The 27,207-nt window shown below is 38.3% G+C and overlaps 2 protein-coding genes across 2 annotated transcripts in view; one reads left to right on the forward strand and one right to left on the reverse strand.

Moving 5' to 3' along the window:
- Window positions 1-3,395: 3,395 nt before the first annotated feature.
- Window positions 3,396-13,677, reverse strand: COPS5 (COP9 signalosome subunit 5). The gene is made up of 8 exons (XM_088540182.1): window positions 13,495-13,677; window positions 13,158-13,392; window positions 11,302-11,430; window positions 10,045-10,110; window positions 8,528-8,613; window positions 7,271-7,382; window positions 6,338-6,486; window positions 3,396-3,686 (listed from the first exon to the last, which is right to left on the reverse strand). The coding sequence occupies exons 1-8, from the start codon at window positions 13,653-13,655 to the stop codon at window positions 3,602-3,604; spliced, it is 1,023 nt and encodes a 340-aa protein (XP_088396308.1). The 5' UTR covers window positions 13,656-13,677; the 3' UTR covers window positions 3,396-3,601.
- Window positions 13,678-14,023: 346 nt separating this feature from the next.
- Window positions 14,024-27,207, forward strand: part of CSPP1 (centrosome and spindle pole associated protein 1) — a 49,952-nt gene continuing 36,768 nt past the window's right edge. The window contains exons 1-6 of the mRNA XM_088540116.1: window positions 14,024-14,044; window positions 16,926-17,030; window positions 18,281-18,377; window positions 22,930-23,030; window positions 23,731-23,754; window positions 26,167-26,247. Coding sequence (XP_088396242.1) covers window positions 16,929-17,030; window positions 18,281-18,377; window positions 22,930-23,030; window positions 23,731-23,754; window positions 26,167-26,247 — 405 coding nt within the window. The 5' untranslated portion in view covers window positions 14,024-14,044; window positions 16,926-16,928. The remainder of the gene's footprint in view (window positions 14,045-16,925; window positions 17,031-18,280; window positions 18,378-22,929; window positions 23,031-23,730; window positions 23,755-26,166; window positions 26,248-27,207) is intronic.

Consider the following 27,207-nt stretch of genomic DNA (forward strand, 5'->3'; position numbering starts at 1 on the left):
ATGCACAGGAAATGTGAGAAATAAAAGTAGAAGAGTATTCCTGCTTATGTAATCAGGCAGCTCAGATATTCCATACAATACAACGATGTCTAGGCACGGTACTGGATTATAAAAATCCGTGCTTACACTTTATTATACTGCACAATGTTCTGCATTTGTCTTCCTGTCCAAACGTAAGTCAATGTGTTATAAAACATCATCGATAGCGGTGCAGTAAACTCTTCTCCAGAACGAGCATGTTGGCCACAAAACCTCTGACAATAACCTCTGTTATTGGAGTTGAAGATAGCTAAATATGGCTGGGTTTGCAGCTCGGTCACTTGGGTCTTCAAATACTGTCCTGATGGGGAGGAGCTCCAAAATGATCTCACAAAACGACATGGGCAAAAACGTGGCAAAGGAGCTTCAAGGTAGATACATGTAAAGTAAATACCATACACCTCGGCAAAATCCAAACTGTGCCCACACAATGCTTTCCAGAGTTTAACTACTCACTGTAAGGGAAGCACTTAAATTTTCCTGGACGGAGCTCTCAAATTCCGGACAGGTCTCATCAACCCAACCTTCAGTGCCAACCCAATAAACCAATGGAAGTTACTTTATTGAGGGCTGCTGGCAAATGCCTAGAAACTGGTGCTGTAGGAGGTTAACCTTAAAAAAGAGGTTAAACACAGTCAAGGAGAACATACCCATTCAGGAATGATACTAAGAGGTGCAGCCAGGGATGTCCCCACTGAAGTCCCTAGTAGAGAGAATAAAAGGGGAGCAGGAGGAGGCCAGGCCCTGGTGTCCCTTCATACCTCCTGTTTGAAGGGAGCTTCAAAGCAGGTTTGACGGGACTCGGACACAGCTTTGACCACCCCACTATAAACACAGTAAATCTGAAAGGCTCCTTTTTAGCTGCATACTAAGGCCAAATTAGTACTCTATCAGAAATTACATCTTCGTCTGTGGCATTGACTGTTACAAATAAAAAAATTCATTTTCCTATAGAATTTCGTTTGAGATTAAATTGTATAAATTCTTCTGTGTTGCGATAAGCATAGATCAGAAAGGGGAGCAGACAGAACAACTCGGAGGGATGAGGGAAAAAAAAGAGTAGGAAGATAGAAGAGGGAGGAAGTGCAACATTATTTTCAGTACTGCATAATGGTAGTATCCATTGCAAATACTGTTAGATGAAGAAATTAACTGTAGTGATTGAATGTGATTTGACACTTGGAATTTTTGTGTGCGTGTTTGTCTCAAAATGAACATAAATATTTGCATATGATTTACCATGTACTGACTGACTTTGGCTGTCAAAATACTTACCTGAGTCATGGCACTCATTTATATAAACTACTAAACTCTAAATAAATGGAGAATGAGTGCAAATGCAGAAGACTGAATTCACCTATTTCTATAGAGTTGACAGACAACATTTCATTGCCACGAACACATTTATTCTTTTTTTTTCAAGTTTCCACACTATTTGGTGGAAATATGATGCCTTTTCTATGACTTAATGAATCCGCTGTTCAGAACATGCTCCTCTCTATTCCTCTGAGAGAGACGAGTCCTTTGTGGCGACCGTCTTCAATAAACGTAATTTGAAGCTCGGGAAAGGCAGAATTTGGAACAGTCTTAACATTAAAAATGGTTGATCAAGACCAAGGACACGGTTATTCCAGCTCCGGAACGCTGCAAGATGGATACGTATCCAGTACAAGGCACGCAGGTAGCCAAACTACACACACAGTTTTAAATGTATTTATAAGGCTATGTGCTCGGTAAGTTGTAACACAAGTAACTTAATGGCTAACTGTCTACATCAGTATTCAGGCAAATTCACATCGCTGTGGTTGATAAAGCATTTTGACATTTTAAAGCCAACTGTGCCTAAAAACAACAGCCAGTGCCTGCCGTTTCAGTCCATTGCGATCACAGATAAGAAGAGCTTACATGTGCTGAGTAGACAAACACATAATTTAAATTAATCTGTTAATATTTCAGTTAGATACCTAAATGGCCAAACATTTTGGATCATGTCACGCAAATGGAACACAAAGAGGTGGCAACTCAGGTTCTATTTCCAGATACATATTTATCTCATAAAAGCTGTGCATTTCTCAAAGTTAAATGGTTGTTCTGGATAAGTGTGTGCAGGGGGACAATGGCTGTGTGCTAATATTTAAAGCCACTAATATTTAAAGTCTCACAAACTCCTTTAGAAGAAAGTAAGGAAGCATAAAACTGTTGTTCTATCAAACTTCAAAACTGATATATTACATTCTACTTAAACTACCTCAAGTCTAAACTTCACTAGATCCAGTTAAATGCATTTTCCCTATCTATTGGATGCTGCTGCTTTAAAAATATTGACATATTTGTGCTCCAGGGTGTCTGCATTTCCTTGCTGAATGACACATTCCACCCTCTAAGTTGCATACGAGCTTCAAATACACTGGGATCTAGCTGGATGAAAAGCACCAAATGAGTAATAGCTATTAAAATTTCCAGACCAAAACAAAAACAAAACCCACATCAAGGCAAAGTTAAGGTTGAAAGGATACATCAGTTACTTAGTGTATAAAGCATAATGGCATATTGTATAAAGCATGTTATAAATGACCCCCAAAGTAAACATTCCAAAAACCAGGAAACTCAGACTTAAGAATAAAAACTTAGAAGAAATCCAAACACACTGAATTATTGAAATGCAGCACAAAAGCCTCCACAACAGATTTAACTCAGCCCCGCAGCGGCACCACACTATAAGCCAACAATTGTGATTAATGCATTTTATTATCTATTTTCAGCTAACTTGCATTGCAGAGATATTAATTTTCCACTTCCTTCCTTTGCGTGCGACAAGTGAGTATGAATGGCAATAGAAGGTGAGCAGGAAAAAAAAATCATATAAACTTCTTATTAGTTTCACAATTTCACTGTGGAACAGTTATTTGACCACATAAAAATATGAAATGTTCATCATAATTGTTCATCATCAAAATACTGCTGTACTGTGCCTGAATGCTCATGTGCTCAGTTCTCAGGGTGAGAACCGGTCCCCTGGGACACTAAAAGTAAACTTCTATTTGCTCCATTTCATGTAGGAACTTCTTAAAGATTAGGATAATGGGATTTCAATTCTTTAAATGGAGATATGAAAATCTGAGAAATAAATTTCTTATACTGTGCACAGAATACCTAAACTGCCTGAACAAAACTTTTCTATGGAACAGTAAGAAAATGAGTGACAGCAGACAAATGTTTGCCACAAAATCCAACCCCCAAAACACTCGCTCCTTTTTATTTATTTATTTTATTGCAGACAGATAGTAGAGATAAATATCTAAGAGCAAAAACTAGTAAGTCATATTTATTTTTCTTCTGGAACAATTCTCCACGTGGGTTGTGTTTTATGACAAAGAACAAAACATTACATTTCAGACCATTTTGTTCTTTAAAACTGGTCGAACAGGTGGGAAATATTAAAGTACTACAAATTATACGAATAATTTTCCACTTGAGCTTCATTTCCCAAATTGAAGAAGTCCAAAGGAAAGAAACCATGAATTTTTCTGCTGTAGAGATGCGTATCAGCTGGTGATGCATTTCAAGCTATATTAATTTGATTAAAAAGTTTATCCTTAATAACCTGAGACATCAATCCATGTATAGCTTCTATGGTGGTCTTGCAGCTGAAAAACAAGCATAAATTCAATGTTGGCTAAACACTGAACTAAGCTGTCATTGCACCTGAAGACATTCAGCTGTTTTGGAAGTTCAGGGTGCCCATAACCCCATGAATCTTCCCAACTGTCTAGAAACAAAAAGTCGCACACAGGAATTTAGCCATTGTTGCCAATAACATTTTGTTACTTAAAAAACAAACTGACAAGTGCTGTGCATACAACAACCAACTTCAGAAAAGCTCCTTGCCTAGCAGCTTAGGTCACAACAGAAAGCAAGCGTTGTGGTCACTGAAGGAAAGATTGCCCAACTTCCAGCCCAAGGGAGCTACCAACCTTCCTTGCCCAACACCAGGTACCTAGGGCACGGCAACCAGAGCTCCCCTGAGAGCTGCACAGAGGGCAGTGGGTTTATTGGCCCAATCAGGTACCAGTGAAAATATGTGCAATAAGTATGGGTAAAAAGAACAGCTGAGAAGATTCCCATTGACCCGGTTTGTATTCAGTGTGCCTGGCTTATGGGGACGTGCTGTCAAACTAGCACATCAACATGCCTCAAAGCTGGAATACACAGACAGGAAAGGGACCCAGCCCTGCAAGCAAGAAAAATAGGGAAAAACTGCCCCAGGACAAATCCAGGATTCCTAAGCAGGGAAGGAGGCCAGCTTAGAGCACAGGTCCACTAATGCAAACGGGACTCCTGGGTAGCTGCTCTCCGTGACATGGATACACACATCGGAACAGAAGGTGTTACATAGCTGGAACATCAGAACAGAAGATGTTATCTAGTGGATGTTACGTTTAAGTAACCTAATACCCTATAAGCTGTGGGTTTTATTTTTTTATTTATTTTCCTTTCTCCTAAAACAGGTACACCCAACCAGAAAATTACTCATCCCTCAGGAACCTCTTAGTAATCTTATTTTTTAAGGATAATTCAGGTATTGCTGAATCAATTTGTTAGAAAATGCATCAATAAATTAACTACTGCATCTGTCTACTAGTGGCTGTTCTTTTTCTTTCTAGTGGCTGCTATTTTTCTTTCTTATCTTATCTAAATCTTATTATTTAAGAAAAATAGACATCCATAGAAGTGTGTCAACGGTTCTGTAAACCACTGTTTCATGGAAGCAGACACACCCACAGATGCACACATGTATGAAATGTAATCACATTACAGAAGAGCACAGTCCCCTTCTGGAGACTTTTTGAACAGTGACACCCAATGTCCGAATTCCAGGAAGAACACTATCCTGTGTTACCCAGGAAAGAAGAACTGGTGACATTCACCACCTTTTTCGTTTTATAAATTGTAACTCAAGTTCTAACAATGTCTGTATAAAACCAGAAAAGATCGATCGCTAGAAACACTGCAGGAAAGAGCAGAGTGGGATGATCAGAAAAGGTAGACATTTCATGTCTTAGAATAACTGCAAGCACATGAGAGGAACATGAAACTAAAGTGCTGTCAATGTTCTGCAACACCAGACAGGGATTGAAATCAAAGGCAAAATCTGTTGGCAACTTCATCCTTGTAGCAAGAGCACTGCTCTTGTGAACATTTCACTACGAGAGCAACAAAGAGCATTTTAGAAACGGGGAGGTGTCAGTTACAGTGATTAGTAATAGCATTACAGAGAGCATTTGCAATGGAGGTAACTTAAGAAGACTCAATGGGTTTTAACTTTTATTACCCCTCTCAAAATAACCTTCAAACCAACTTACCATGTTTGTTAAAAACAAACAAACAAAAACTACAAAAGCTATTAGTATTTCAGAACAGGGAATCAAAAACACAGATCATGCTAGCACAATTCTGATTCTGTTTAGCAATGACCACATTACACTTGCATGTATCCCCACAATGTATGCACCACAGCTTACTGGGGAACAAAAGGCTTATTTAACACAGAAAATTCCTGACCCCTGCTCTTTATGTATGTGTTCAGCTAAGTCGCACTGAGGAAGTACTTCCTATACTTGCCTACTGTACATGTAAAGTCATATATTTTAAAAAAAATATATGTATCTTCCTGCAAAAGGTGTCTTTTAATCTATGCTTTTACCTGTCACTAAACTCATCACTCATTTGGTACCTCAAAAATCAAACCCTGGTCATTAGTAAAGTTTGTTTTGTTGTACGTATTGCCAATACAAGATAAAAACTGAACAAATATGAGAGATCTGTTCCAATTATCAGGATTAAAGGATGAGGAAGAGGTCCAGAAATCTTCAAATCTGAAAAGCAGAATATCTCAGATCTAACTGAACATTCACAATCTATTCCAACTGATTTTAAATTCTAGTACAGTTCCTTACTGAATGGATTTGTATCTCATTCTGAATACTCCTAAAATGCATGCATGTAGCGCTGTCTTCTCCACATAAGGGCCTGAGACTGCAATAGGATATATTTTAGTGCAGTACTTCCTGGTTTTCAGAGCCTGGGATTTGCCAAATGGAAGTTGTCAAATAAAGCATTAAGGCAAAGATACTGTCCAACTTCTGTAGGATACAGTTATCATTTTGAGTCTCTTGTTTCTATCTGTACTCTTGGTAGGTTAAAATCAGTAGGTTACAATTGCAGCCTTGAAAATATTATTTTAAAGGTAACAACATTTTTTACCACAAAGAATACAAGTGCACATTATTTATCTTACCTATCTCTTGTTGCTTTAGCAAGTTTGTCTTCCGATTTCTTATCGTGAGTCTCTAAACCCAGCATGAAACTGCCTCGTCCCAGCTGAGCTTCTGACTGTTCTAATTTTTCAGACAAATCAAAGACTTGGCCAGTGGTATAATCAGCATTCTTACAAGAAAGAAAGCAATAAACATGTTGAATTCTGAGATATAAATTCATATTATTATTACTTGTACACACAAATACCAAATGACACTCAAAAAACTCTGAAAAGTTCGGGGTACTGGAAACTTTAACCTATAACTGCAGTTTAAGTACCATTGAACATTAAAGTGGTAGCTAAGCCTAACTCATTTCTGGGAGTGCCTGAGAACAGAACTTGAAGAGTTAAGAAATACTCCAGTCCTGACATAGGTGCTCTTTACTACCCTCTACTTAACACCCTAAGCAATGCAACTAAGAGCGAGCAAGTGAAAGCCAGTTGTTTCTGACTAAGAGAAAAGATGCAAAATGGACTTTCGCATAAGAACAATTTTGATGCTTAGTTGATACTTCGGAGGTCTAACTGTAGTATATCTGTTGCAACCTCATTTTAACAGTTCCATTTAAAAAATAATAATCATTTACTTTTTCAATGCCATTATTTTAAGGGATACTGTCATTATAGCACTGCAGAAGTCTACAATATAGAGAGGTATTTAAGAAAGTGACAAAATTATACGTAACTGGATAAAATTATACAGAAGAAATTATCCCAGCCTTCTAGCTGTAGGGGCAGATATGAGGAATATTCAAGCATTTCTGGTTAGAATAGCAATCCTTTATTGTTCAAACCTGACATGTAGATTTTTCACATGGCAGCTATATTACCTATTGCCCCTGTTAAGCATTTTACGTTAGAATCTCTGGCTTTTAGCACAAATGATTTAAACAGGCACATTATGGTACTTACAGTAAGTAAACTAGAAGAACTCAGTGTGTTCACCCAGTATTTGTTCCACAAAAGCTCAAGCAATTTACGATCCAAAGATGATTTGAAGTAAGAGACCTCTAAAGCATAATACCTTTAAAAGCAAATATGCAAACAAAATTAGCTTACAATTAAATGCATCTTTTTTTTTTTGGATGGGAGCAGCCAAATTACATGTGTTTAAAAAATACTCACCGAAGGGAAATATCTTCAGTAATTCAAGGCACAGAACAATAAAGTTACCAGCAGTTCCAATTCTAACAATCTTTTCCCTACTTAATGAATATATAGCTTTAATACAGGTTTAAGTAATCCACACTTCTCCAGTCCTTCTCGCCCCACTGCTAAAGCTGCAGCTGACCCTTTCCTCTCTGCCTTAAGACAGCACCTCCACTAAAAGTCATTCAAAAACTGCTGAAGTTTTTGCCCACATTCGCCTTTGTCATTAAAGTGGTTCTCCATTAAAATACTTTCTGATAAATTACAGTTCATAGAATCATAGACTCATACAATGCTTAAGGTTGGAGGGGACCTCTAGAGGTCATCTAGTCCAACCCCCCTGCACACGCAGGGTCACCTAGAGCACGTGGCACAGGGCTGCGTCCAAGCGGGTTTGGAAGATCTCCAGAGAAGGAGACTCCACAACCTCTCTGGGCAGCCTGTTCCAGGGCTCTGTCACCCTCACTGCTAAGAAATTTTTCCTTAAGTTCCTGTGGAACTTTTGATGCTTCAGTTTCCGGCTGTTTTCTCTAGTTCTGTCAGTGACCACCAGTGAAAAGAGGCCAGCACCATCCTCTGCACTCCCTCCCTTGAGGTACCTATAGACACCGATCAGGTCCCCTCTCAGCCTTCTCTTCTCCAGGCTGAACAGGCTCTCTCAGCTCCCTCAGCCTCTCCTCACAGGGCAGATGTTCCAGGCCCCTGATCATCCTTGCGGCCCTGTGCTGGACTCTCTCCACACATCCCTCTTGTACTGTGGAGCCCAGAACTGGACACAATACTCCAGATGTGGCCTCACCAGGGCTGAGTAGAGGGGCAGGATCACCTCCCTCGACCTGCTGCAGACTCTCTTCTTAACGTTATTAAATAACACTTTTCTGCAAAACCAAGTGCTAAAGCAACAGAGAACTTTAGGATTTGAGAACTCCAATAAATACACTTGTCCATGCGGAAACACTATGCTAAACATTAAAAAAAAAGAGAACCTGTGCTAAAAACAGAATTGTTAACATTACTTACTGTTTACAATGTACACCAAAGTCCTCTATTTTATTAAGAGGAATAGTCTGGTATTCAGATGGACCTTCATCTGGAGGTTTATAACCCTAAAAAAAAAAAAAAGGCACAAAAATAACACAGTAAGTTTGGAATTTTTTTTAAAACCTCAATTCTTTACAAGTTCTTCACACATGCACACACACAAAAAAAACCCAAAATACAACAACAACAACAAACTCCAGACAGCTGTTTTCTGAAGGATTTTTTTTTCCAGTAGTCTGGAATTTGGAATTTTTTTGGATTGCAGATTTACATTTGGCTTTACTAACAGTCAGTCATTACAGTTACAGTATGTTGGAAGGAAACTGGCAGTCACAGTTCAGTTATTTTAAACAGGAAAGATGACAAATTATGATTAGATCATTTCTAAGATCAAGGAATGACCAAGCACAAACACAAGAATATGTTCTTAGAACGGATGTCAATTCTCTTTTGGGGGAAGACAGAAAGCATAAGAAGAAACACCTGCCCTTGACTATGTCTTGTGAACACCTTCAGTCAGATATTTTGGTCCCTAGCTCAGCCAAGATGGTACCCTTCGTAGCTCCCAAGTTAACAAGCACGTCAGCAAATGACAAAAAAGACTCCCTAAAAACATCCCTGTATGCACATTCTAAATAGGGTTTGCTTTTCCAGGTCAGGGTTCTTCTCCCTGACCAAATTTTGAAAGTATCTGTAAGGTAATTTTGCCTATAGCAGTGAATATTCCTTCGAATCAGAAAATGTTCTAAGATGATCTCTTGTGTATTTGCAATACAAATTCCCAAATGCATTCAAGTGTCTTTCTCACAAGCAATTTTGTTAATTACAGTTTTGCTTGGATGTCAGATTGAAATTTTTGATGAGTCAGTAACTGCAAGCCTGAGGAATATACCTGAACTTTATTAGATCAGACTTAAATAACATATGCATATTTCTGTCAGAAATATGCAAATGTAGTCTTATATTTATATTTGCATCATTTCACAATTTTTAGCCTTTTCCATATTGATTAATTCTCTATTTTTTGTACATTATTTATACAAAAACCCCGTATTACTTTTTTAAAAGAGATTTTGAATCCTGCCTTTTTCAAATAAACTGTACAAAACACCACTGAACTTAATTTTAAGTCTAAAAAAAGACAGAAAGGAATTAACATGAACCTGTTTTCATAAATATTCCTGAGAACTACATCCATGAAAAGCTGCTACATTGATAGCTCCAATATCTAGACAGTCTATTTGATTTAATGCTGTCAAAAATCTATGCAAAATAACCAGAAGTCAACCTTTCTAAATGTAATTGATATACAAAGATACACAATAACTGGTATGTCAGCATATCTTCTATGATTAACAATAACATACAGTATAGCAAAGCAGGTCAAATTGTCAAATAATCAAACTGCAGGAGTCCTGGGAGACAGGAACTAATCAATCAGTTAGAAACAGTTTAATGATGTTTCAGGAGGTAATTTCAACTAGTTAACTCGTTACCTTAGGATATGTTCTAAATGCTCCAAGATTTACTTTTCCGGCAGATATTGTTCGTGTTGGATCAATCTGTAAAAATACAAGTCATGTTTGTTTTATATATTTTTATGAATTATTATAAGTTAGCTTTACAGTAATTGTTTTTCAAAAACAGAATTCCTGCACATTAAATTACTTTTGTCATAAGCAGTGGTTTTTCAACTGGCATCTACTGGTAAAAGATTGTTTGTAAAAAGATGGGAATATTAAGAGTTTTCTATGGACTGTTATTCATGCTCATTTCCCCTGTTTTGCAAACACTTTGAAGAAGCTGCACTTGGAATAATCAACAAACCATAATAAAAATCTGCATTTTTCTCATCTGCAGTGGCTATTTTTGTATGTAGAAGTTTGCAATCCACTTTATGTTCAGTGCAGAACTCTCCTTGATAACGTTTACTAACACACAGTTTAATTTTGAAAATTAAAAAAAAAACAATTACTTAAAAAGGTTCAGCATTTGAGCATTCTGAATTCATGAAATAACATCATAATATAGGATAACTCACACAGTAGGAACACTTCCTAAGACTGATTTATCCTTTCCTAACATAACTTTATGATCAGAGCTATATTCCTTTTCTCTGATTTCCATCTTCTTTTTTCCTTTTTTATGTCCTTCAATAGTAAAGGTTACACCAACAGTTTTTAAAAAGGTTATCTTTTGATTTAAAATGTGATCTTAAGCCTGGAAGACAAGGAAAGGTCCATCACGTTTTTCAGAAGATGTTTTCTTCAAAAATAACTTTTTAAACATCTGTTCATACTATGTCAATGATTTCGCTTGGAATGCATTTTATCTTGGCTTAACTCTCTTAAACAGAAAAGACAACTAATAGAACAAAAATCAAACAAAAAGAAATCCAGAATTTTTCATCTATTGCAGAAAGATGAATGTGGATTGTTTAATACATTTTTGGGGAAAAGTTTCAGCAGAAGTTTAAGATATAAACAGCATACACATTTCAGCAGACCTATAACATCTTGATGGATGCAGTGAAAGTGCCCTCAGGTAACAACCACTACTGTTTTGACCAGTGTGCGGCCAAAAAAGCAAAAGGAGTGATGCCAGTTTAAGATTTGGAGCTAACACTTCCATTATGCGGTCTGTGTACTACCAAACACTATCTACCAAAAATCTGAAACTAATTCCTTCCTCAACATAATTTGCTCCTCACTTTTATCACCTTACTGAGTGAGTAACTATCAGCCAGTACTTACAACCACTGCTACAAAGGGTTCTTGAAACTGCTGGTTAAGCATCTGAGTGCTGACATCAATACCAGAGAGCCAGCAACCGTAGCCAGGGTGGCTGTGATACCAGCCAATGGCGTTTTCCAGGCGGCCAACCTAGGAGGAGGGAAAGAACAGAAATCCAGGGTTGAATTCCTCCATCCTGCAGGCGACAGCTGCCCTCTGTTGGGCCTTCTAGCACACTACCACATGGTAACAAGATAATACAAAAATAGCCTAAGCACTAAAGCAATAGACTAAGCACTAATTTTGCAGAATTATTTTCCAGAAAGCGTATAATCTGTATTAGCATTCTCTGTTACTAGCTACTACTACTACAGTTACTAGCACAAAACAAAGAAATTCAACTCTAAGGAGCCATTTTTCCAAAGATGACTTAAGTACAGAACAGATTCCTCATGGTGAGATGACATGTAAGCTGGGACTGTGCAGCAGGGAAGAAAAAAATTCTTACGAAAAATATGATGTAAGTATCAAAATCTCTTATCACACACAGGTATGTCTGTAGAAAATGTTCATTATTTACTAAAATATCATGCTTCAGAAGCATATTGTGAGTTCACTAGTAGTTTTAAAAATGGTGAAAAGATGCATACTTTTGAACAGCAAAATGACAGAATTCATTGCAAAAGAATCCTATGAAGACCAAAGTTAAACTGTATAAATATGTATAAAAAATACCAATATACGTTTCCAAATATTGCCCTGGATATATCTACAAACTCTGGAAGAAACAAAACAAAACACAGACTGAACACCTGTTACATCTAGATTCATAGTGATCCTGATTCAGTAACCCCTTATTGGCTGCTGAATATTGCTGGGTTAAAAGAACTTTCAGCAGGATGCCATACACACACACACACACACACACACACGTGTATATATGGCTTGAAACATACCCAACTCTGAATTATGCGTATTCTTTTCTCATCTCCTGATATAATTTGATTCTCATTTACTTGCAAATATTTAACTGAATATAAAGGAGCTAAGGGAAGACATCTCTTAAGCTTTATCATTTAAAATAATTCATGATGAAAGAAAATTGGGGTATGCAGGGCCTACAACTATTTGAGCCTGGTTAGTTGGGATGATTTATAGGATTCACAGGTAGCTTATTCATAAGATAGGAGTGCCCAGCTCTATCCCAGGTAACCTGATGTGCCGTGATAGTTTCCAGAGCAGCCACAGAACAGATTCCCGTTTCTACAACTCTTCTGCATGTGAGAATTTTACTGTGTGTTCAGGCTTAGTTTGGTTCCTGAGAACATGGGGAGGAGAAGGGGATACGCATTTCACAGTTGTTAATTCTACCTTGAGTCAGTCTATTCAACATTTTTCATTATAAACCTGGAGAACTTACTTATTCCTTCATTAATATTTTTCTTTATAAACATGTTTTTTCTTTTTTTTTTTAAGTTATGGAAAACAGTAATAAGGAGTGAGCAGCTATTTTTTTAAAGCTGTTAAGGAAAAGCTTTAAAATCAAGAATGTAAGAACAGATGTCATTCTCCTCTTGGAGAATTTGTTTTACACACAAGTTACATTTGGTTTTGTGTATTGTTTTTAGAAATGCGTACTAAACTAAACGAGTTACTTTAGAAGCACACTTGCTCCTTACTCCACTCACAAGCCACCAGCTGCAGCCACACAAACACTTCCCGTGAGCGAGGGAAACCAAGCGGAAGGAGAACCCGCTCAAGTGCCCAATGGCCTATCCTGAGGTCGGAAAACAAACACGAAAATGCAAAGAGGGTCAGGCTCCCGGCACACCACAGCTCTGCGAGCCACATTTGAGGAGACGCTGGTCGCTTTTTACCTGCTTGGCGTTCTCGATGTAGGCAGCCATGTACTCGTAGGCGGCCGCCTGCGCGTTGACGCGCGTCTCGGTGCCCTCCACGGGCAGGGCGAAGCTGTCCATGATGATCATGGTCTCGCCGTCCACCTTGCCCAGCATGAGCCCCATCACCTCCAGGTTGCCGCCCGACCGGGCGTGCATCACCATCTTGAGCAGCGCCAGCGCCGAGATCTTGCAGTACTTGAAGTAATGGTGGCTGCCGGAGGAGAGAGGCCGCGAGCGGCGCTCACGCCCCGGCCCGCAAGCAGCGGCCCCCGAGCCGCCCCGTCTCCCCGCAGGCCCCGCCGCCCTCACTCACTCCTTGGTCCAGGGCTTGGCCGCCAGGATCTCCTGCTGCTGCTTGCGGTCGTACTTGTAGATCTCGTCGATGCTCTGCGCCTCCTGCATGTTGTTGGCCAGTTCCCACGTCTTCTGCGCCATCCCGCTCCCCGAGGCGCCGCCGCCGCCCGCCGCCGCCATGACCGCGCGCCGCCACCAACGGCCCAACGCGGTGGGGGGGTCGGGGGGAGGGCAGGGGCGTGGTACAGCCCACGCATGCGCAACGCGGGCCCCGGCGGCGGCGCGGGGCGGGGCGGGCGGCCCGCGGGGGGCGGAGCGGCCGCTCCGCCCCCCGCGGGCCGCCCGCCCCGCGCCGTCGCCGCCGCCCGGTCAATAAAGGCCTTTAACGGGAAGCTGAGGGACTTTGTAAGTTTGTTGACGTGTTTTTAGCGCGGCAGGGGGGCCGACGGGGCTTTTCGGGGATTAAAACGAGCCTCCGCGGCAGCAGGGGGCGCTGCGGGGCGTCGCGCGCCCGTTTCCGGGGCTGCGGGAGCGCGCGCGCGGGACGCGCAGGCAGCCGCGCGGAGCCGGTGAACGGAGCGGCGCGGAGCGGCACGGGCAGGTAGCGGGCGGGAAGCGGGAGGCCATCCCGCCCCACAACCCGCGGCTGGGGCGGCTGCGCGCTAAGCGCTGCCTCGCACCCGCGCAGCGCAGCTCCGCGTCCCCCCTTCCGCCGCGAAGCGGGAGCGGGGCCGGGGGTCCCCGCGTGGGGCGGGGGCGCGCGCGGGGCCCGGCGGGGCGGCCGTTTGTTGTGCGGCCGTTGCCAGACAACGGCGCGCGGCGCTTAAAGGGGCCGGGCCCGCGCGGCCGCCCCGCCCCGTGGCAGCGCGGCCGCTATCGCGACACGCGACGGGGCGGGTGGCGTGCGGGGAGGGGGCAGCCGCGGGCGGGAGGCGTCTTTGGGGGTGGGATGTGTGGAGGAGCGGCCGCTACCGAGAGCGCTGAAAATGTAGGAAGTGCGGCTGAAACTTTGAGAAAGTTTTTTTTTTTTTTTTTTTTTTACTTTAGAAAAAATACTTAACAGTGAAACGTTATGAAACATAAAAAATATAAAAATATTATTTTTATTGGGCATGTTTGGGCAGTGCTTGGAAAAAAACCCACGTTTAACGTAATTTTCCTTTGAGTAATGCAGTGTTTTGGGAATGTTTTGCACATATGTGTGAGACTGTTGTTGTTCTTCACATCATATCTTTGAGGGTAGATGGTTTAAGGTTGGAGTTTTGAGTACTTGGCACACGACACCGTTCTGCATCGTCCACATGCACGCCGAGCAACTTAACTGGCGTCACTTTTGAACCTGCTTCTTTTAATGGGATATTTGTGAGGGTGACTTGCTCTTTTCATGGATCTTGGAAACTTTGCACTTATGCATATTCTTAGAAGATCTCCTCAAGGAAAAAGACATAAAAAGTCTAGCTATTTTCTCCGCAGCGCTTGGCCACATTTCCGTGCTGTTGAGCTGTGTTAAAGTTACGCTGAATCGCCGGTGCTTAGTATTTATCATCTGAGTTTACATTTGCCAGTTGAGAGTTGTGCGTTTTTGTCGTGTCTCTGTGACTGAATCTCTAGTTCAGCCGCAATTTTTCCAGTGTTTTGTTTTTGTGATGTTACTCTTTTGAACAGTGTGGTAAAAATGAAGGATGTTATAATGCTCACTTTGTTCTTCATTCCAGGTAGAAAATACACCAGAAATGTCTTCTCTCTTCCTTATACAGACTTTCAGAATAGTTTTGGCACTGTTCAAGTGCAATCAGTTGAGAGGAGTTCCAGTGTTCATAAATGCTCGTGTAAATGGAGATCAGAATTTCAAATGTTTCAGTTTTTAATGTTTCATTATTTTTAAATAGTTTCAGAGTCTAAATGGAATTTATCAGTTGAAACTTAGGCTCTTTTAGATTTCATTTATCCCCTAACTTTATCACTGTGCACAACTACTGAGATTAAAGATGTCGGGCAAATCAGGTGGGGAAATTTATTTTTGGAATTGACTGTCCTGTATTACCACTAGGACTTGTAAGTGGGTTGTCCTAGTATTACCTCCTGTGTAGGAATATTATCATTTTGCATTACTAACTGAGGAATAACATTAAAGTTTAATGCATGAAGCAAAGCTTAAGGCAGATGTGTTCCTTAAGTGGGTCTTTTCTGTCACATGACACTACATGTTGACTTCGTTTGTTTCTTGCACTCCTGATGTTACATCTTTTCATCTGCCTTTTCCTAGTAAGTATTTAATTAATTCTCTACGGTGATGTAATTTTGTTTTCTTGCTTAGTATCTTGCTCTGTAGTGTGTGTGTTAATTCTTTGGTCTTTTTTTTGATGAAAGTATCTTCTAGCATACTGTTGTCACTGACTTACTGTTTACTTCCTGCAACCTGTAGGCCTGGGAAATATACTGAATTTGCCTCGGTAAAACTCCATATTTTTAGATGCCAGATCTGATGGTATTGCTTAGGACCTGTATTAGCTATCATGTTGTTTAAATTGTCTGCTTAATATTAGATTCTGAGTTTAGAGATCAGATTGGGATGTCGTATTCCCTGTTCCGTGCTCCCTCTAAGTGTGAGTTGTAACATAAGGGCTTCTGATCTGTAGGCTTAGTTTTGTAAAACTCAAGCGGAATCAGTGAAGAAGCTGAGCAGAGGTTACGAGTAGGCTTGTAGACAGTCAGTCTCTTCTGTTTTCTTTTTTTTTTTTTTTTCCCCATGCTTAATTCTTTATTGTTCAGTTTTGCACTGCTTTTAGTTCTGATGAATATTCTGAAGTCTAAATGCTTGGCCAGACTTCTATACAATTTCATTACCATGAATTTGATTCACTTTAATTTTTGTTATTTATTAGACAAATATGATGCTAAAGAAAGTTTGAGCTCTGAAGAACTTTAAGTTAAATAGCCAGCTAATAGGAAAGGGATCCCATAACTGGTCCTGCAGTATATTTTATTACAGACAAATGTCTTATTATAAACCAGTACTGCTTAAAATCCATCAAATTATGATTCTTGGAGAATCATGACTGCTTGTTTTCATCCTTACTTCACAGCACATGTTTGTTTGCACTTCTGCACATTTTTTTCTTTCCTGTTTTCTTTCATTTTATAATTTTGTTAATGCGTAGTGAAAGGTAGTTGGTAGACTTCCAAAGCACCATTAAATTAAAAAACTTTTAACTGAGTTAGTAAAAAAGATTAGAGAAACGTCATTAAGATGTGCCATTTGGCATTTCTGGTTTTTCTCTCAGGACGAGCATCCAGCACTACCCTCAGGGTATATGTTTCTTGAGGTTGGTTTTCCTTTAATCCAGCAGAGTTCTTAAAGCTTGCAGTTTGACCATCACTTACTGACTTAAGCTGTAAGTTTCTGCTGCTCTGACATGGATGCATATTTTTTTTTTCCTGTAATCTTAGAAAATGATGGCAGATGATTTAGAAAAATTTATTGAAGATCAGAAGGCCAAACTAGCACAAGATAAGGCAGAACTTGAAAATGATCCACCTTACATGGAGATGAGGGTAAGAGAATTGAATGGTTTTCCTGAATTTAAAGACATCTGCCGTTAGTCTTGAATTAAGCTTGCTTTTACCGTGCTCTTAAAATATTGTTTGTTGTTAAAGTATGTGTTAAGGATGTATGTATTCAAAGCAGTTTCTAACTTGAATATGTATTGTGTTTACATATGTATATTTTAAAGCTCTGTTTGCCTCCTAGCACACACACATTGCAATTCATACTTTATAACTTGGAAAGCTCTAGGAAATGCTTATTTGTTCTGCCTCTGCCTCCCTTAGGCAAACTGTCTACAAGGTGCTGCTCACAAAATGGGCAGTGGGAGGTAGACAGAAGGTATCAACAGCAGCATTTCAATGAAAAATAGTAACTAGGAAAGGAAGATTACTTAATGCATTAATTTCACAAAAGCTGTAGTCATCACAAGCTTTTTCTTAGAAATTTTAGCACATAAGCTATAAAGATTTTTACAATTTGCATATCACCATTAGGTTATTTAGTAGTGCAAACACATGGCAAGATGCATGTAAATTATTTAAATCGGGTAACTCTTAGCTAGTTGGGATGAATTCCTTAGAGGGGGAAAACCCTTTTTCTTTTAATATATATCGGTTATGACTTAAAGCGCAAAAGACCTTGAGCTTTTAATAAAGCATGGATTGCAATACTTCATTTTCACTTCCTTTTTTGTTTCATCAGAAGGTTATGAGCATTTATCTTCGCACTTGTGTATGTAAATATTTTTACGTATTTTTGAGAAATTTCTCTAGAAAGCTAATTCTTAAGGTGCTGGGAGAAAATGTAGGCTTCCTTTAATTTGCTACCTTTGCTCAAAGCAACTTTAGAGAAGGGGAGAATGTCTTCAGCCTGTGCTCGGATAAAGTCTTAACCTGCTTGGTGCCAGTGTAGTTACAGGGGACTTGGAACTTGCCCTACAGTTTCATGAAATTCTTTCATAGTGTCAAGCAGAGCACACCAGTCCCTGCAGAAAGCAAAGAGGATGTGTGTAAGCTGTGAAACTGGTGGAAATAGGATTTGATTTATCTCAGATGGAATATGTTGAAGTAATTCCTGGGTACTAGAGGAGCTGCTACTTTTCTGATAGTATCAGTGAAACATACACAGTTTCATATGTTAATCTCACATCCCTTTCAGTCTGTCTGGTCTAAAGTGCTAATAATTATGCTAACGTATATTGATCTCACATGTTATTTCTTTTACCTTGTGAAGCAGCAAACAGTTTTTTCTTTTTCAGAATAAAGAATCAGAGAAGTTTTCTGAGACTAGCAGACTGTTAATTTCCATGGCTAAAGAAAATATACCTCCAAATAGTCAACAGAGCTGCCCTTTAGGTATAGTATATTTTTAATATGCCTTCTGAGTTTAAGTAGCATTTAATTACCTCAGAGAATTTTAGGAAAGGCATTAGTGCTCTGAATTTTTTATTAAAGGATTATTGTAATTCAAGTGTATACTATTTCTTTATTCTCCCAAATATCTTGGGATTGCATGGGAAGTCTCTGTGGTTATGCTTATTTTCTGGGATTTGAATAAAAAAAAGCCAAACTTATAAAGGTAGCCCTGTTAACAAAAACAAAAAGTTGGCTTGCCAGTCTTTAGTAGATGATGTGCCCTTTCATGATGTGTTTGGGGAGTGTAAAGCAAAAATTTTTGGAGGCCATCTTTTATTAGCACTAATAACTTCCTGAAAAAGGTTTTTCTCCATGTTTTGTGTCAGAGAAGCAAGGGAGCCTCTTGTCAGCCTTTTAGTGAATCTGGCCTTGCAGCTTGTCTAGAAGGAACACAGGCAATGAAACTTTTTTATTCATTTAAATTCTAAATGTCTTTAAACATTTACACATGGAGTACTAAACTGTCTGGGCTTTTGTAATAAAGACTGATATAATGTGATTATTCTTTATACAAGGAAAGAACAAGCACTTTTTTTTTTGGATTGAAAATTTTAACCAATGTTAGATTTGCTTTCCTGATGTGCTGTGATTAGACAGCTTGCTGGTTGCTTTCCTGTCAAAAGCCTGTCTTGTTTTGTGTTCTCATTTTGATTTCTGTTTAAAATGTGGGCTGGTGTACCTTTGTCTATTTTCTTTCTTCTGCAAGGTGCAGCCCTCCTAACTTGTCCTACCGTTTTCTTCCTGTAGGCACTTCTGTTTTGGTTTAAATACACTTTTGAATATGTCTCGGCAGATTTAGAGCCTTTTTTGTCCTGCTTCTTGTTGCTAGGGAACTCTTCCCTTTCATTTGTACCACGTGGTTCACACTTCCTTGGGTTTTGTACCCTATTTATTTTTCATACTGTGCTTGTTATAATTCTGGTCTAATTCTGCAGCTCCCAATAGAAGTAAAAGCTATACTTTTATTTGAAAGAAGATAAGTCAACAGGCATTTACGAGAGTTTAGAAACCCTAAAAATAAATAAATAGGCAATCTCTTAAATCAGTGCTCTTGCTACCTACAATCTGTTATGCCCTCTTTATAACTCTGACTGAATTCCTGACTAGACCAGTGCTGGTCTAGACAGAAAAAAGCCTGGGCTTATGAATCTGGGGGCCTAAACTAAGTTTAGGTCCAGAAATAAAAGCCATGTTTTAATAAAGAAGTTGTATACCTAGAACTTCTAGTAATCAGCAAGGACAGCTTTTTCTAAACCATAAGGGGAGCTTAAATTTTCAAAATAAATATGCATTTATGTATTTATATGTATTTGTCATTGAACAGAGTACTAGCAAGTTCAAATAACAATAATCAAATTAAATATGTGGTTTCTGTTCCTAGCCATGGTGGCTTTGGAAATCTCTTAAGCCCTTTTTACCTCAACTTTGTTATATAAAGTAAGGCTGACTACACTTACCTGTACCTCAGTAATGCTGAAGATGAAAAGCTTGTTTTATTCCCCATATTTTTAGCGAAGTGATAGGTTCCTATGATGCTTTAAAGATGACTAGAGGTTTACAGACACATTATGCCTGTGATCTTTCCTACCCACTGTTAAATTGAAAAGTGAAGTTTTGGCCACATTGACATGATTGGTCTGGAACCTTAAACACACAGTTATGCTTAAAAAACAAACTCCATATATTATTGGGAATTACATTCCTTAAAATGAAATTCTTGTTTTATGAGCCGTTGTCATTAGTACTAAGCTTTGTGAAATGATATAACTAAGAGCAATCTGCAGTGATACTTGAACACTGCTTGCTGGCAGAAGTCGTAATGGATAAACTTGGTAACAGGACAGCACTTGAATAAGAACATACCTCAAGTTTCCAGCAGTTTTATTGTTGATTAGCAAGTTAGTTCAGGTGTTATTTCTTTGCTTTGCTATAGAATCATACTATATAGAAAGCAGCATGTTAGGTAGTCTGCCTTTATATCGCAAAGGCTGTGGCAGATAACTTAAAATTCTTTTACTATTGAAATACTTTCAATAATTAACAAATTATTTCAGTACATGAAGTATAAATGTTCCTGAATAAAGTGAAAGATTACTCATGTTAATTCTGGGGGGAGGGAAGGAAGCACAGGTTTGCACCAATATGGTTCCTGCATTAAAAAGAATCAGGAGAAGTGATGAGGTCTCAGCTGTCAAGGAGCCAAGGTCCCCTGTGTCTTTCCTGGGAGTACAGGGAAAGATGAAAAACAGGAGGAAGCTCCTTACGAAGAGGTAAACAGGCTGCATAGAGTAATAAGGTCATTGCCTTCCCAACAGACGCAAATAAATAAAAATAGTGCAGTACACCACTTAGCATAACATTTTGTCAGAAATACTTTTATTGAGTAGTAGGGAGAAAGGAAGTGACACAGGATAATGTGCTTCCTCTGAATTAGGAGGTAGGAGTGTTGAAGAGCTAGAGTAGTCCATGTCCTGATGTGCATATTACTGTAAACAGTGCTTAATGTTGCCATGTAAATACATTAACAGATAAAAAATATTACATATGAGGGGCAAACTAGTGATCTTAAATGCAAACCCGTAAATATCTATTGCTAAAATAATGGGCTGCTGAACATCTTTGGCTATCAAAACAGTGAAAAAGAAAGTATATGTTGTCTTCAGACAGAATTCAGAAAGCACAAATACATAATTTTATGGTGAACATTACTGTGAACATACATTAATTGGAATATTTTTGCCCTGCTACAGTCACCCACAGTAAATTTTTGAAGTAAGCTTTCTAGTCTCTCCTGAATACACAGTAGTCCAAAAGTGTTATTTCATTGCTCTTCTGGTAGCAGTGCAAAAGGTCTTATGTAATAAAACTAACTTTAAGACATCTTTTGGATACTTTGGCTATTTGAATCAAAGCATCTGATTATCGTTGATTGTGGTACTAAAAGTCACTGTGGAGTTACTGAATGAATCTTTGGTTGCTGTTGATTGTTCTCGGCTTTCTGTATATTTTTCAGTTGTAATTTTATGTGGAAATAAGAGTCAAGAGAAAGTAATGGGAGGGAGGAACCAACACCTTTTTGTTCAGTATTCTGTTTCTCTTAAAATGAATCATCTTTTGGTTTGGTTGAAATGCTGTCTTATTAAACATAACTTATTATTCTCCAGATTCTGTAGATAACAACTTGCAAGCTGGAGAAGAAGCTCCTGTGCAGTTTATGAGTATTATTTGAGCTCTGCAACCTCTGTTTCAAGACTGAATATGCCAAATTCAATATTACCTGCTGTTATTTCCTTTGATTCCCCAGAAGTATAGCAGACTGATTCCTGTTTTGGCTGGCAAGGATACACTGGCTTAGCTGAAACTGTCTCCAGCCAGCCAAGCATCTTCTTACTAATCTTTTCTTTTTCCCCATACTTTTTATCTGTTCTTATGGCAGTTAGTAGTGTGAATCTTAAGTTAGCAGTTCTTAGCATTTAGATAATGTCATTGTGCTCTACAGACTGAGTAATACCATAAGCAGTTAAAACAATGGATTGAAACCAATGGCCATATAGTAAATTGGGAATGACAAACAAAAATCTGAAAATTCTGCTCTTCCCCTTGCCTCCTGACAACTAATTTCAAACAGGCCACAAGGAGTAACCCACTTAGGGAAACAGAGCAATTAAAAAGACGGGGGGAAAAAAGAAAGAAAACGGTTGTACTGTGTGTTTCTTGCTGTGTAGTTTTGTGCAATTCACTATAGTTCTTCATAGAGAGTGGTGAAGACTTCTGCAGAAGTGCCGTCTGGAGCAGAGGATTATTTTCAAATGACTTGAGTATGAGTATGTATTTTGGGACAAGCCCTTGGGTGGCATTGTAGTTAAGAATGCAGCTGTTTTGAGGCCTGATAGTAATCGTGGGGAAGGAAGAACTGTGTGTTTTGGATCTATTGCAATAAAGAACACTGAAGTGTGAAAAATAAATGAATATCACGTGGCTAAATTCCTTAGAGTTGTAAGGAAGCCAGCGCAGATTTCATTTACATTCCATGCTAAGTAAGTAGCTTGTTTTGGTTGCTGTGTAAGGTTTATATTGTGTGATAAGTAGAGCTTAACATATCAGAGTAATTGGTAGGCTAACATTCATGTCAAGAGAGATTTATACATCAGTAAAAGAAACAGTATGAGGTAACCTAAGTATTATACATATTTACATCCATTCAAATGAATTCAGATTATGTTGCCTTTTATTTTAAGGGAAGAAATGGCAAACACTGGAGGAAAATTAGCATTCAAAAACAATTCCCTTTTTTAGAACCCTTTCCATAAAAACTCCCTTCTCTGCTTGAGCGGTTATATTTCAGCTGTTTTGTAATTACTGGTGCAAAATTCCCCCCCCCCCCCTTTTTTTTTTTGCTGGTGTCTAACAAGAATCCCCAAATTTTGCTGCATGTTCTTTGTATAGGTACAAAATAGTGGAATATTGATACTTAACTGAGTTAAACTTTCAGGTGACTATGGCTTGAGTTTACCTCTTGGAGAAGAATATGAACGAAAAAAGCATAAACTAAAAGAGGAACTTCGACAAGATTATAGGCGATATCTTTCTCAGGTAAAGCTTCTTGTCTGGTTGCCTGAGTTGGAGTCACCTAAATGACTCTTAATCAGATGGAAAAAAAAACAAATTGTGACAAGTCGTAAGGGGTTCACTGTGAGCTGTGGCTAAGCATTGTGAGCTGTGACTAAAGACTCCTCAAGTAAAGCTAATTTCAAAATGTCATTCTTAGGAAAGTCTGTATTTCAGGTTTTCTGCAGATCTCAGTCACATGACCTTACATATTACTTACTATATGTTATTTTGAATATTTTTATTTCCTTTTTTTTGCTTATTTTCTTGTTAAGAATATAAAATATCATCTCTCCCTTAGGTACTTATGTTTTCTACAGTCTGTCATTCAGATAATAATATTCCTCTGACTCAATTTGCCAGTTCTTGTGCAGTTTCAGATGTAAAATAACTTTGCTCTAGTGCTTAGCATAAAGTATTCAGAGCCACAGTAGTGATTTAAAGTTGTATGCATTAAATCTCATAATTTTGAGAATCCTTTCTTAGGAATCCTTTCTGAATTTATCTGATTTTAAAGTCAAATTAGAAAAAATGGGAAGCAAATTTCTGTTGTTTGAAAATGTCCACTATTTATGCTATTAGTGCTCAAAGTAAAAGAATGAACTGGCTTTAAGAAAGACTCTTTAAGTCAAATATTTCTGAATGAAACATTCATTATGAATAGTATCTTTTCCCTGACTTTTAGGGTATTTCACAGGCAAAAAGAAAGGTAGGGTGCCTGCAATATGCTTTTTTGTTGTTAAAATTAGTAGCTTTTTGCTTTGTTTGAAAGCTTTGTGCTGTTTGTATAAAGATCATTACATTTTTATGCTTGTGCATGCTGTAGTGATTAGTTGTGATTAATGCCATTATGATGCTTTGTGCAAAATGATTGCTTGTATTTATTGTTTTCCATTAATATGATTTTAAACTCATTGATTTCTCTTTTCCTTTGTATTTATTATTACTGTCTAATGCTGACTACACAAAAGTTTGTTTCTTTTAGTAGGCATTTGCTGCAAAGCATATCAGTTTTCATCAGTTACATTAGGTGGATACTGTGAGTTCAGATTTTTCTTTTTTTTATTTACTTAGTAATTTCATAGTCTGGAATAGAGCAGTAATATCTGAAGTATTATAAACCCCTTGGGGGAGCATTGAGGGCTTTTTCCTTCCCTATCATTGTGAAATATCTTCAGTGCTTAGGAAAGCTGTGGAGCCAGTTATGCAATAACATATGGCCCAGAATGCCAGAATAAAAGTATTTAGGGAGAAATAATACCAGAGGCCCATATTTGTTAGCTTCTTTGTTGCAATAAGTCTGTTAATTACTCATATCATTAAACAGTAATGTTTGTTTAATTTTCAAATTTAATGGTGTCCATATGGGTCTTTAAAATTAAGCAGCTTTAACAAAGAACTCGTAGGTAGCGTGGTAGGGGGAAAAAAAACCCTGTTCTTTTGAGGGACTATAAATGAGATACGTATGGGCACTGTGTATATGAACATGCACTTTCTGAATAACTTGCACTTTCTGAATAACAATAGCAATGGTGGCTGGCTGCTTAACTTATGATCACAAATAATGCTTATGTAATTGTTGCTTTTTGTTAATTTGAAAATTCAGTTTTATTTTCCAGCTTAGAAAATGGTAAAATGTGGTTTATTAATCTCTTCAGAGTACCAAGTAATCTCACTTTTACACAAGGTGTTTTATTCTTAAGTGAACTTTAAGTTTTGCAGATTTAGTTTATGATCTATTTCTGTGTAATGCATTCTACCTATATTAAACTTGTAGAAACGGAGGATGAGATAAACAATCCCTAAGTTTTTTCCTGAGCAAGGAGATAGTACAATAGCCAACAGCTCTCTTAAGTTACTAACCAACAAATTATCACTTATTTAGTTATGCTTATGTAGAAAATGCAATTTCTTAATCAATTCCTGATTTTTGGCAAATGATCTTTTCAATCTCAAGTCTTCCCTAGAGACATGTTCAAAGTGAGACAAAAACTAAATGAGTATCACTTACTCTTTCTGGTGAACATAACTCAGTTTTCCATCTTAATTTGGTGGTCTTGCTATTTGAATATCTGCACAATTGCTAAGTCCTTCAATCTTTTAACTTGTAGATCCGAAATACAATTTGTAATGATGTGGACACACAGGCAAAGCACTTGGCTGTTTACCTGCCTCATCTTTTTAACCTACAGCTGCATAGCAGCATGGGTGATGGAAGGAAGAAACATTAGTGAAAATACCATTTCTCTTCCTCCCATCATCACCCTTTCCCACACAAACACATGATCTTTTACTGAAGCTGATGGGTTTTATAAGTCCATGTCTGACTGAGAAGAACCTCAGGATGAAATGAGTGATGTGTAAAGAAGCCACTAGACTTTGAATATCTGCTTCTGTTCCAGCACTGGCCTTTGGTTTGAAAGGCTGCTGTTTTGGCTTGCTTTACACAGGGGCCCAAGATTTGACAGCAATATAGATAATGTTTTCTATAGTCTTCTATAGTATAGTTTGGGATTTTGTTATAAAATTAGTTTGTGCTCCATAAAGCGTTGCAAGGTCTTGTGGTAGGTCATTATCCTGGAAAATTTGAGGTTTGCTTTTGTGGAGAACAGACACAGGTTGTATTGATACGTGGAGGCAGGTAATGCTAGTATTAGCCTGGATTCCCTTCCTTAAAATAAGGGATACAGCTGTGCTTTCTGTACTGGACAAAGCAATCTTTTAAGTCTTAAGATTAAGTAAGGTAATGTCTTGTAAAATGTCTCTGCTTCTAGTTTTGTAGAAAAATTGAGATTTTTTTTTTATAAAGGTCTCTTTAATTTACTCAGTCTTTAAAATAGTACAGACAGAAAGAAGCATGACAAATGATGTCAAACACAAGCTGAAAGGTTGAGATTAATTAAGCCCTTTAGCTTTGTTTTTTCATTGTTTTCACTTCATTTGTATGTTCCAAGAACATCCCATTTGTTCAGAATGTGAAGGTTGTCTCAGTCCTTATTTCATTAAAGTAAATTGTCCGGCCTTGTTTCAGACCAAATCATTCCTAGCACCTATTTAGCAAGCGAGATTTGGTGTGTTGAAAATACATTGAATGATTCCATTTTTTTTTTCCTTAATATAGAAAAATTACTTGACTACTGGTGAAGTAGATCCATATACTCAGGGATTATCTCTTCCTATTGATGAGCGGAGGTCTGCCAAGGTAAGTGTCTGGAGGAGATTCAGTAAGTGGAAGATAAGTTGAAAGTGAATCCTGATCATTTTCTGGAACAATGCTTTCTAGCTGAAGATTTTTATTTTTGTTTAAACTACTTGCAAATGAACATTTCTGGAGGTGGTCATTGCAATAGTTTTCAAATAAATACTTCTCGGTCTGTTGTTAATTTTTTAATACGTTGCCTGTGCTTTCATAATAAACTTTCACTTTCAAGATGTGTAATTTTAGGCTGTTATCAACTTGAGGTTTGTGAATTCTAATTGAGATCTAGACAATATCTGCTATGCCCAAAAGCATTGTGCTAATTTTTTGTCCTGTTGCACCTCACCTACTGACCCATGAACATGTGTTGCTTTGCTTTGCAAGTCTCGTTTTCCTTAAAATTATTTTTTTCATTTATTACTTTCTCCTCCAGCCTGAGGATAAGATTGATTCTAAAACGATGTTCTTGTATTTGTTTCTGGTAATATTCCTCTGGTGATTTTTCTGTCCATTGATTCACAGCTCAAAGTAGTGTGCTTTCTGCTGTGCACAATCTGTTTTGATTTCCTCTTGTGTTTGTGTAACCAAATTGGATATCCTCATGGGATTTTTGAACAAATATGCCTGTATCTAAATAAAGGCTGATCAGGTAATTCACATATTGCTTACTGTAATATAGGTTCTAAAACTTCGCAAATTCTAATCTCACTTTCGAGATTTAGCTAGTAATGTGCTCCTTGAGGAGTGCATGCCGTCTCTCTGCATTTTGATCTCACTGAAGTTTCTTATCAATTTATGGTATTGATTTTCCTATGGTGGAGAGTTACCAGCCAGCCTCTCTAGTGTTTGACCTGAGTAGAGGTTAACTGGGAAGATGCAACATGGATTGCTCCACTCTGTTGGCACCTACACTGCTGGCCTCTTATTTTTGCTTTTTCTTGTGCTTTCTTGCAAATTGAATCA

Source organism: Tinamus guttatus, unplaced genomic scaffold (assembly GCF_059628265.1).
Source record: "Tinamus guttatus ecotype Peru unplaced genomic scaffold, ASM5962826v1 Tinamus_guttatus_pri_ptg000056l, whole genome shotgun sequence".
In the NCBI taxonomy this organism is placed as follows: Eukaryota; Metazoa; Chordata; class Aves; order Tinamiformes; family Tinamidae; genus Tinamus; species Tinamus guttatus.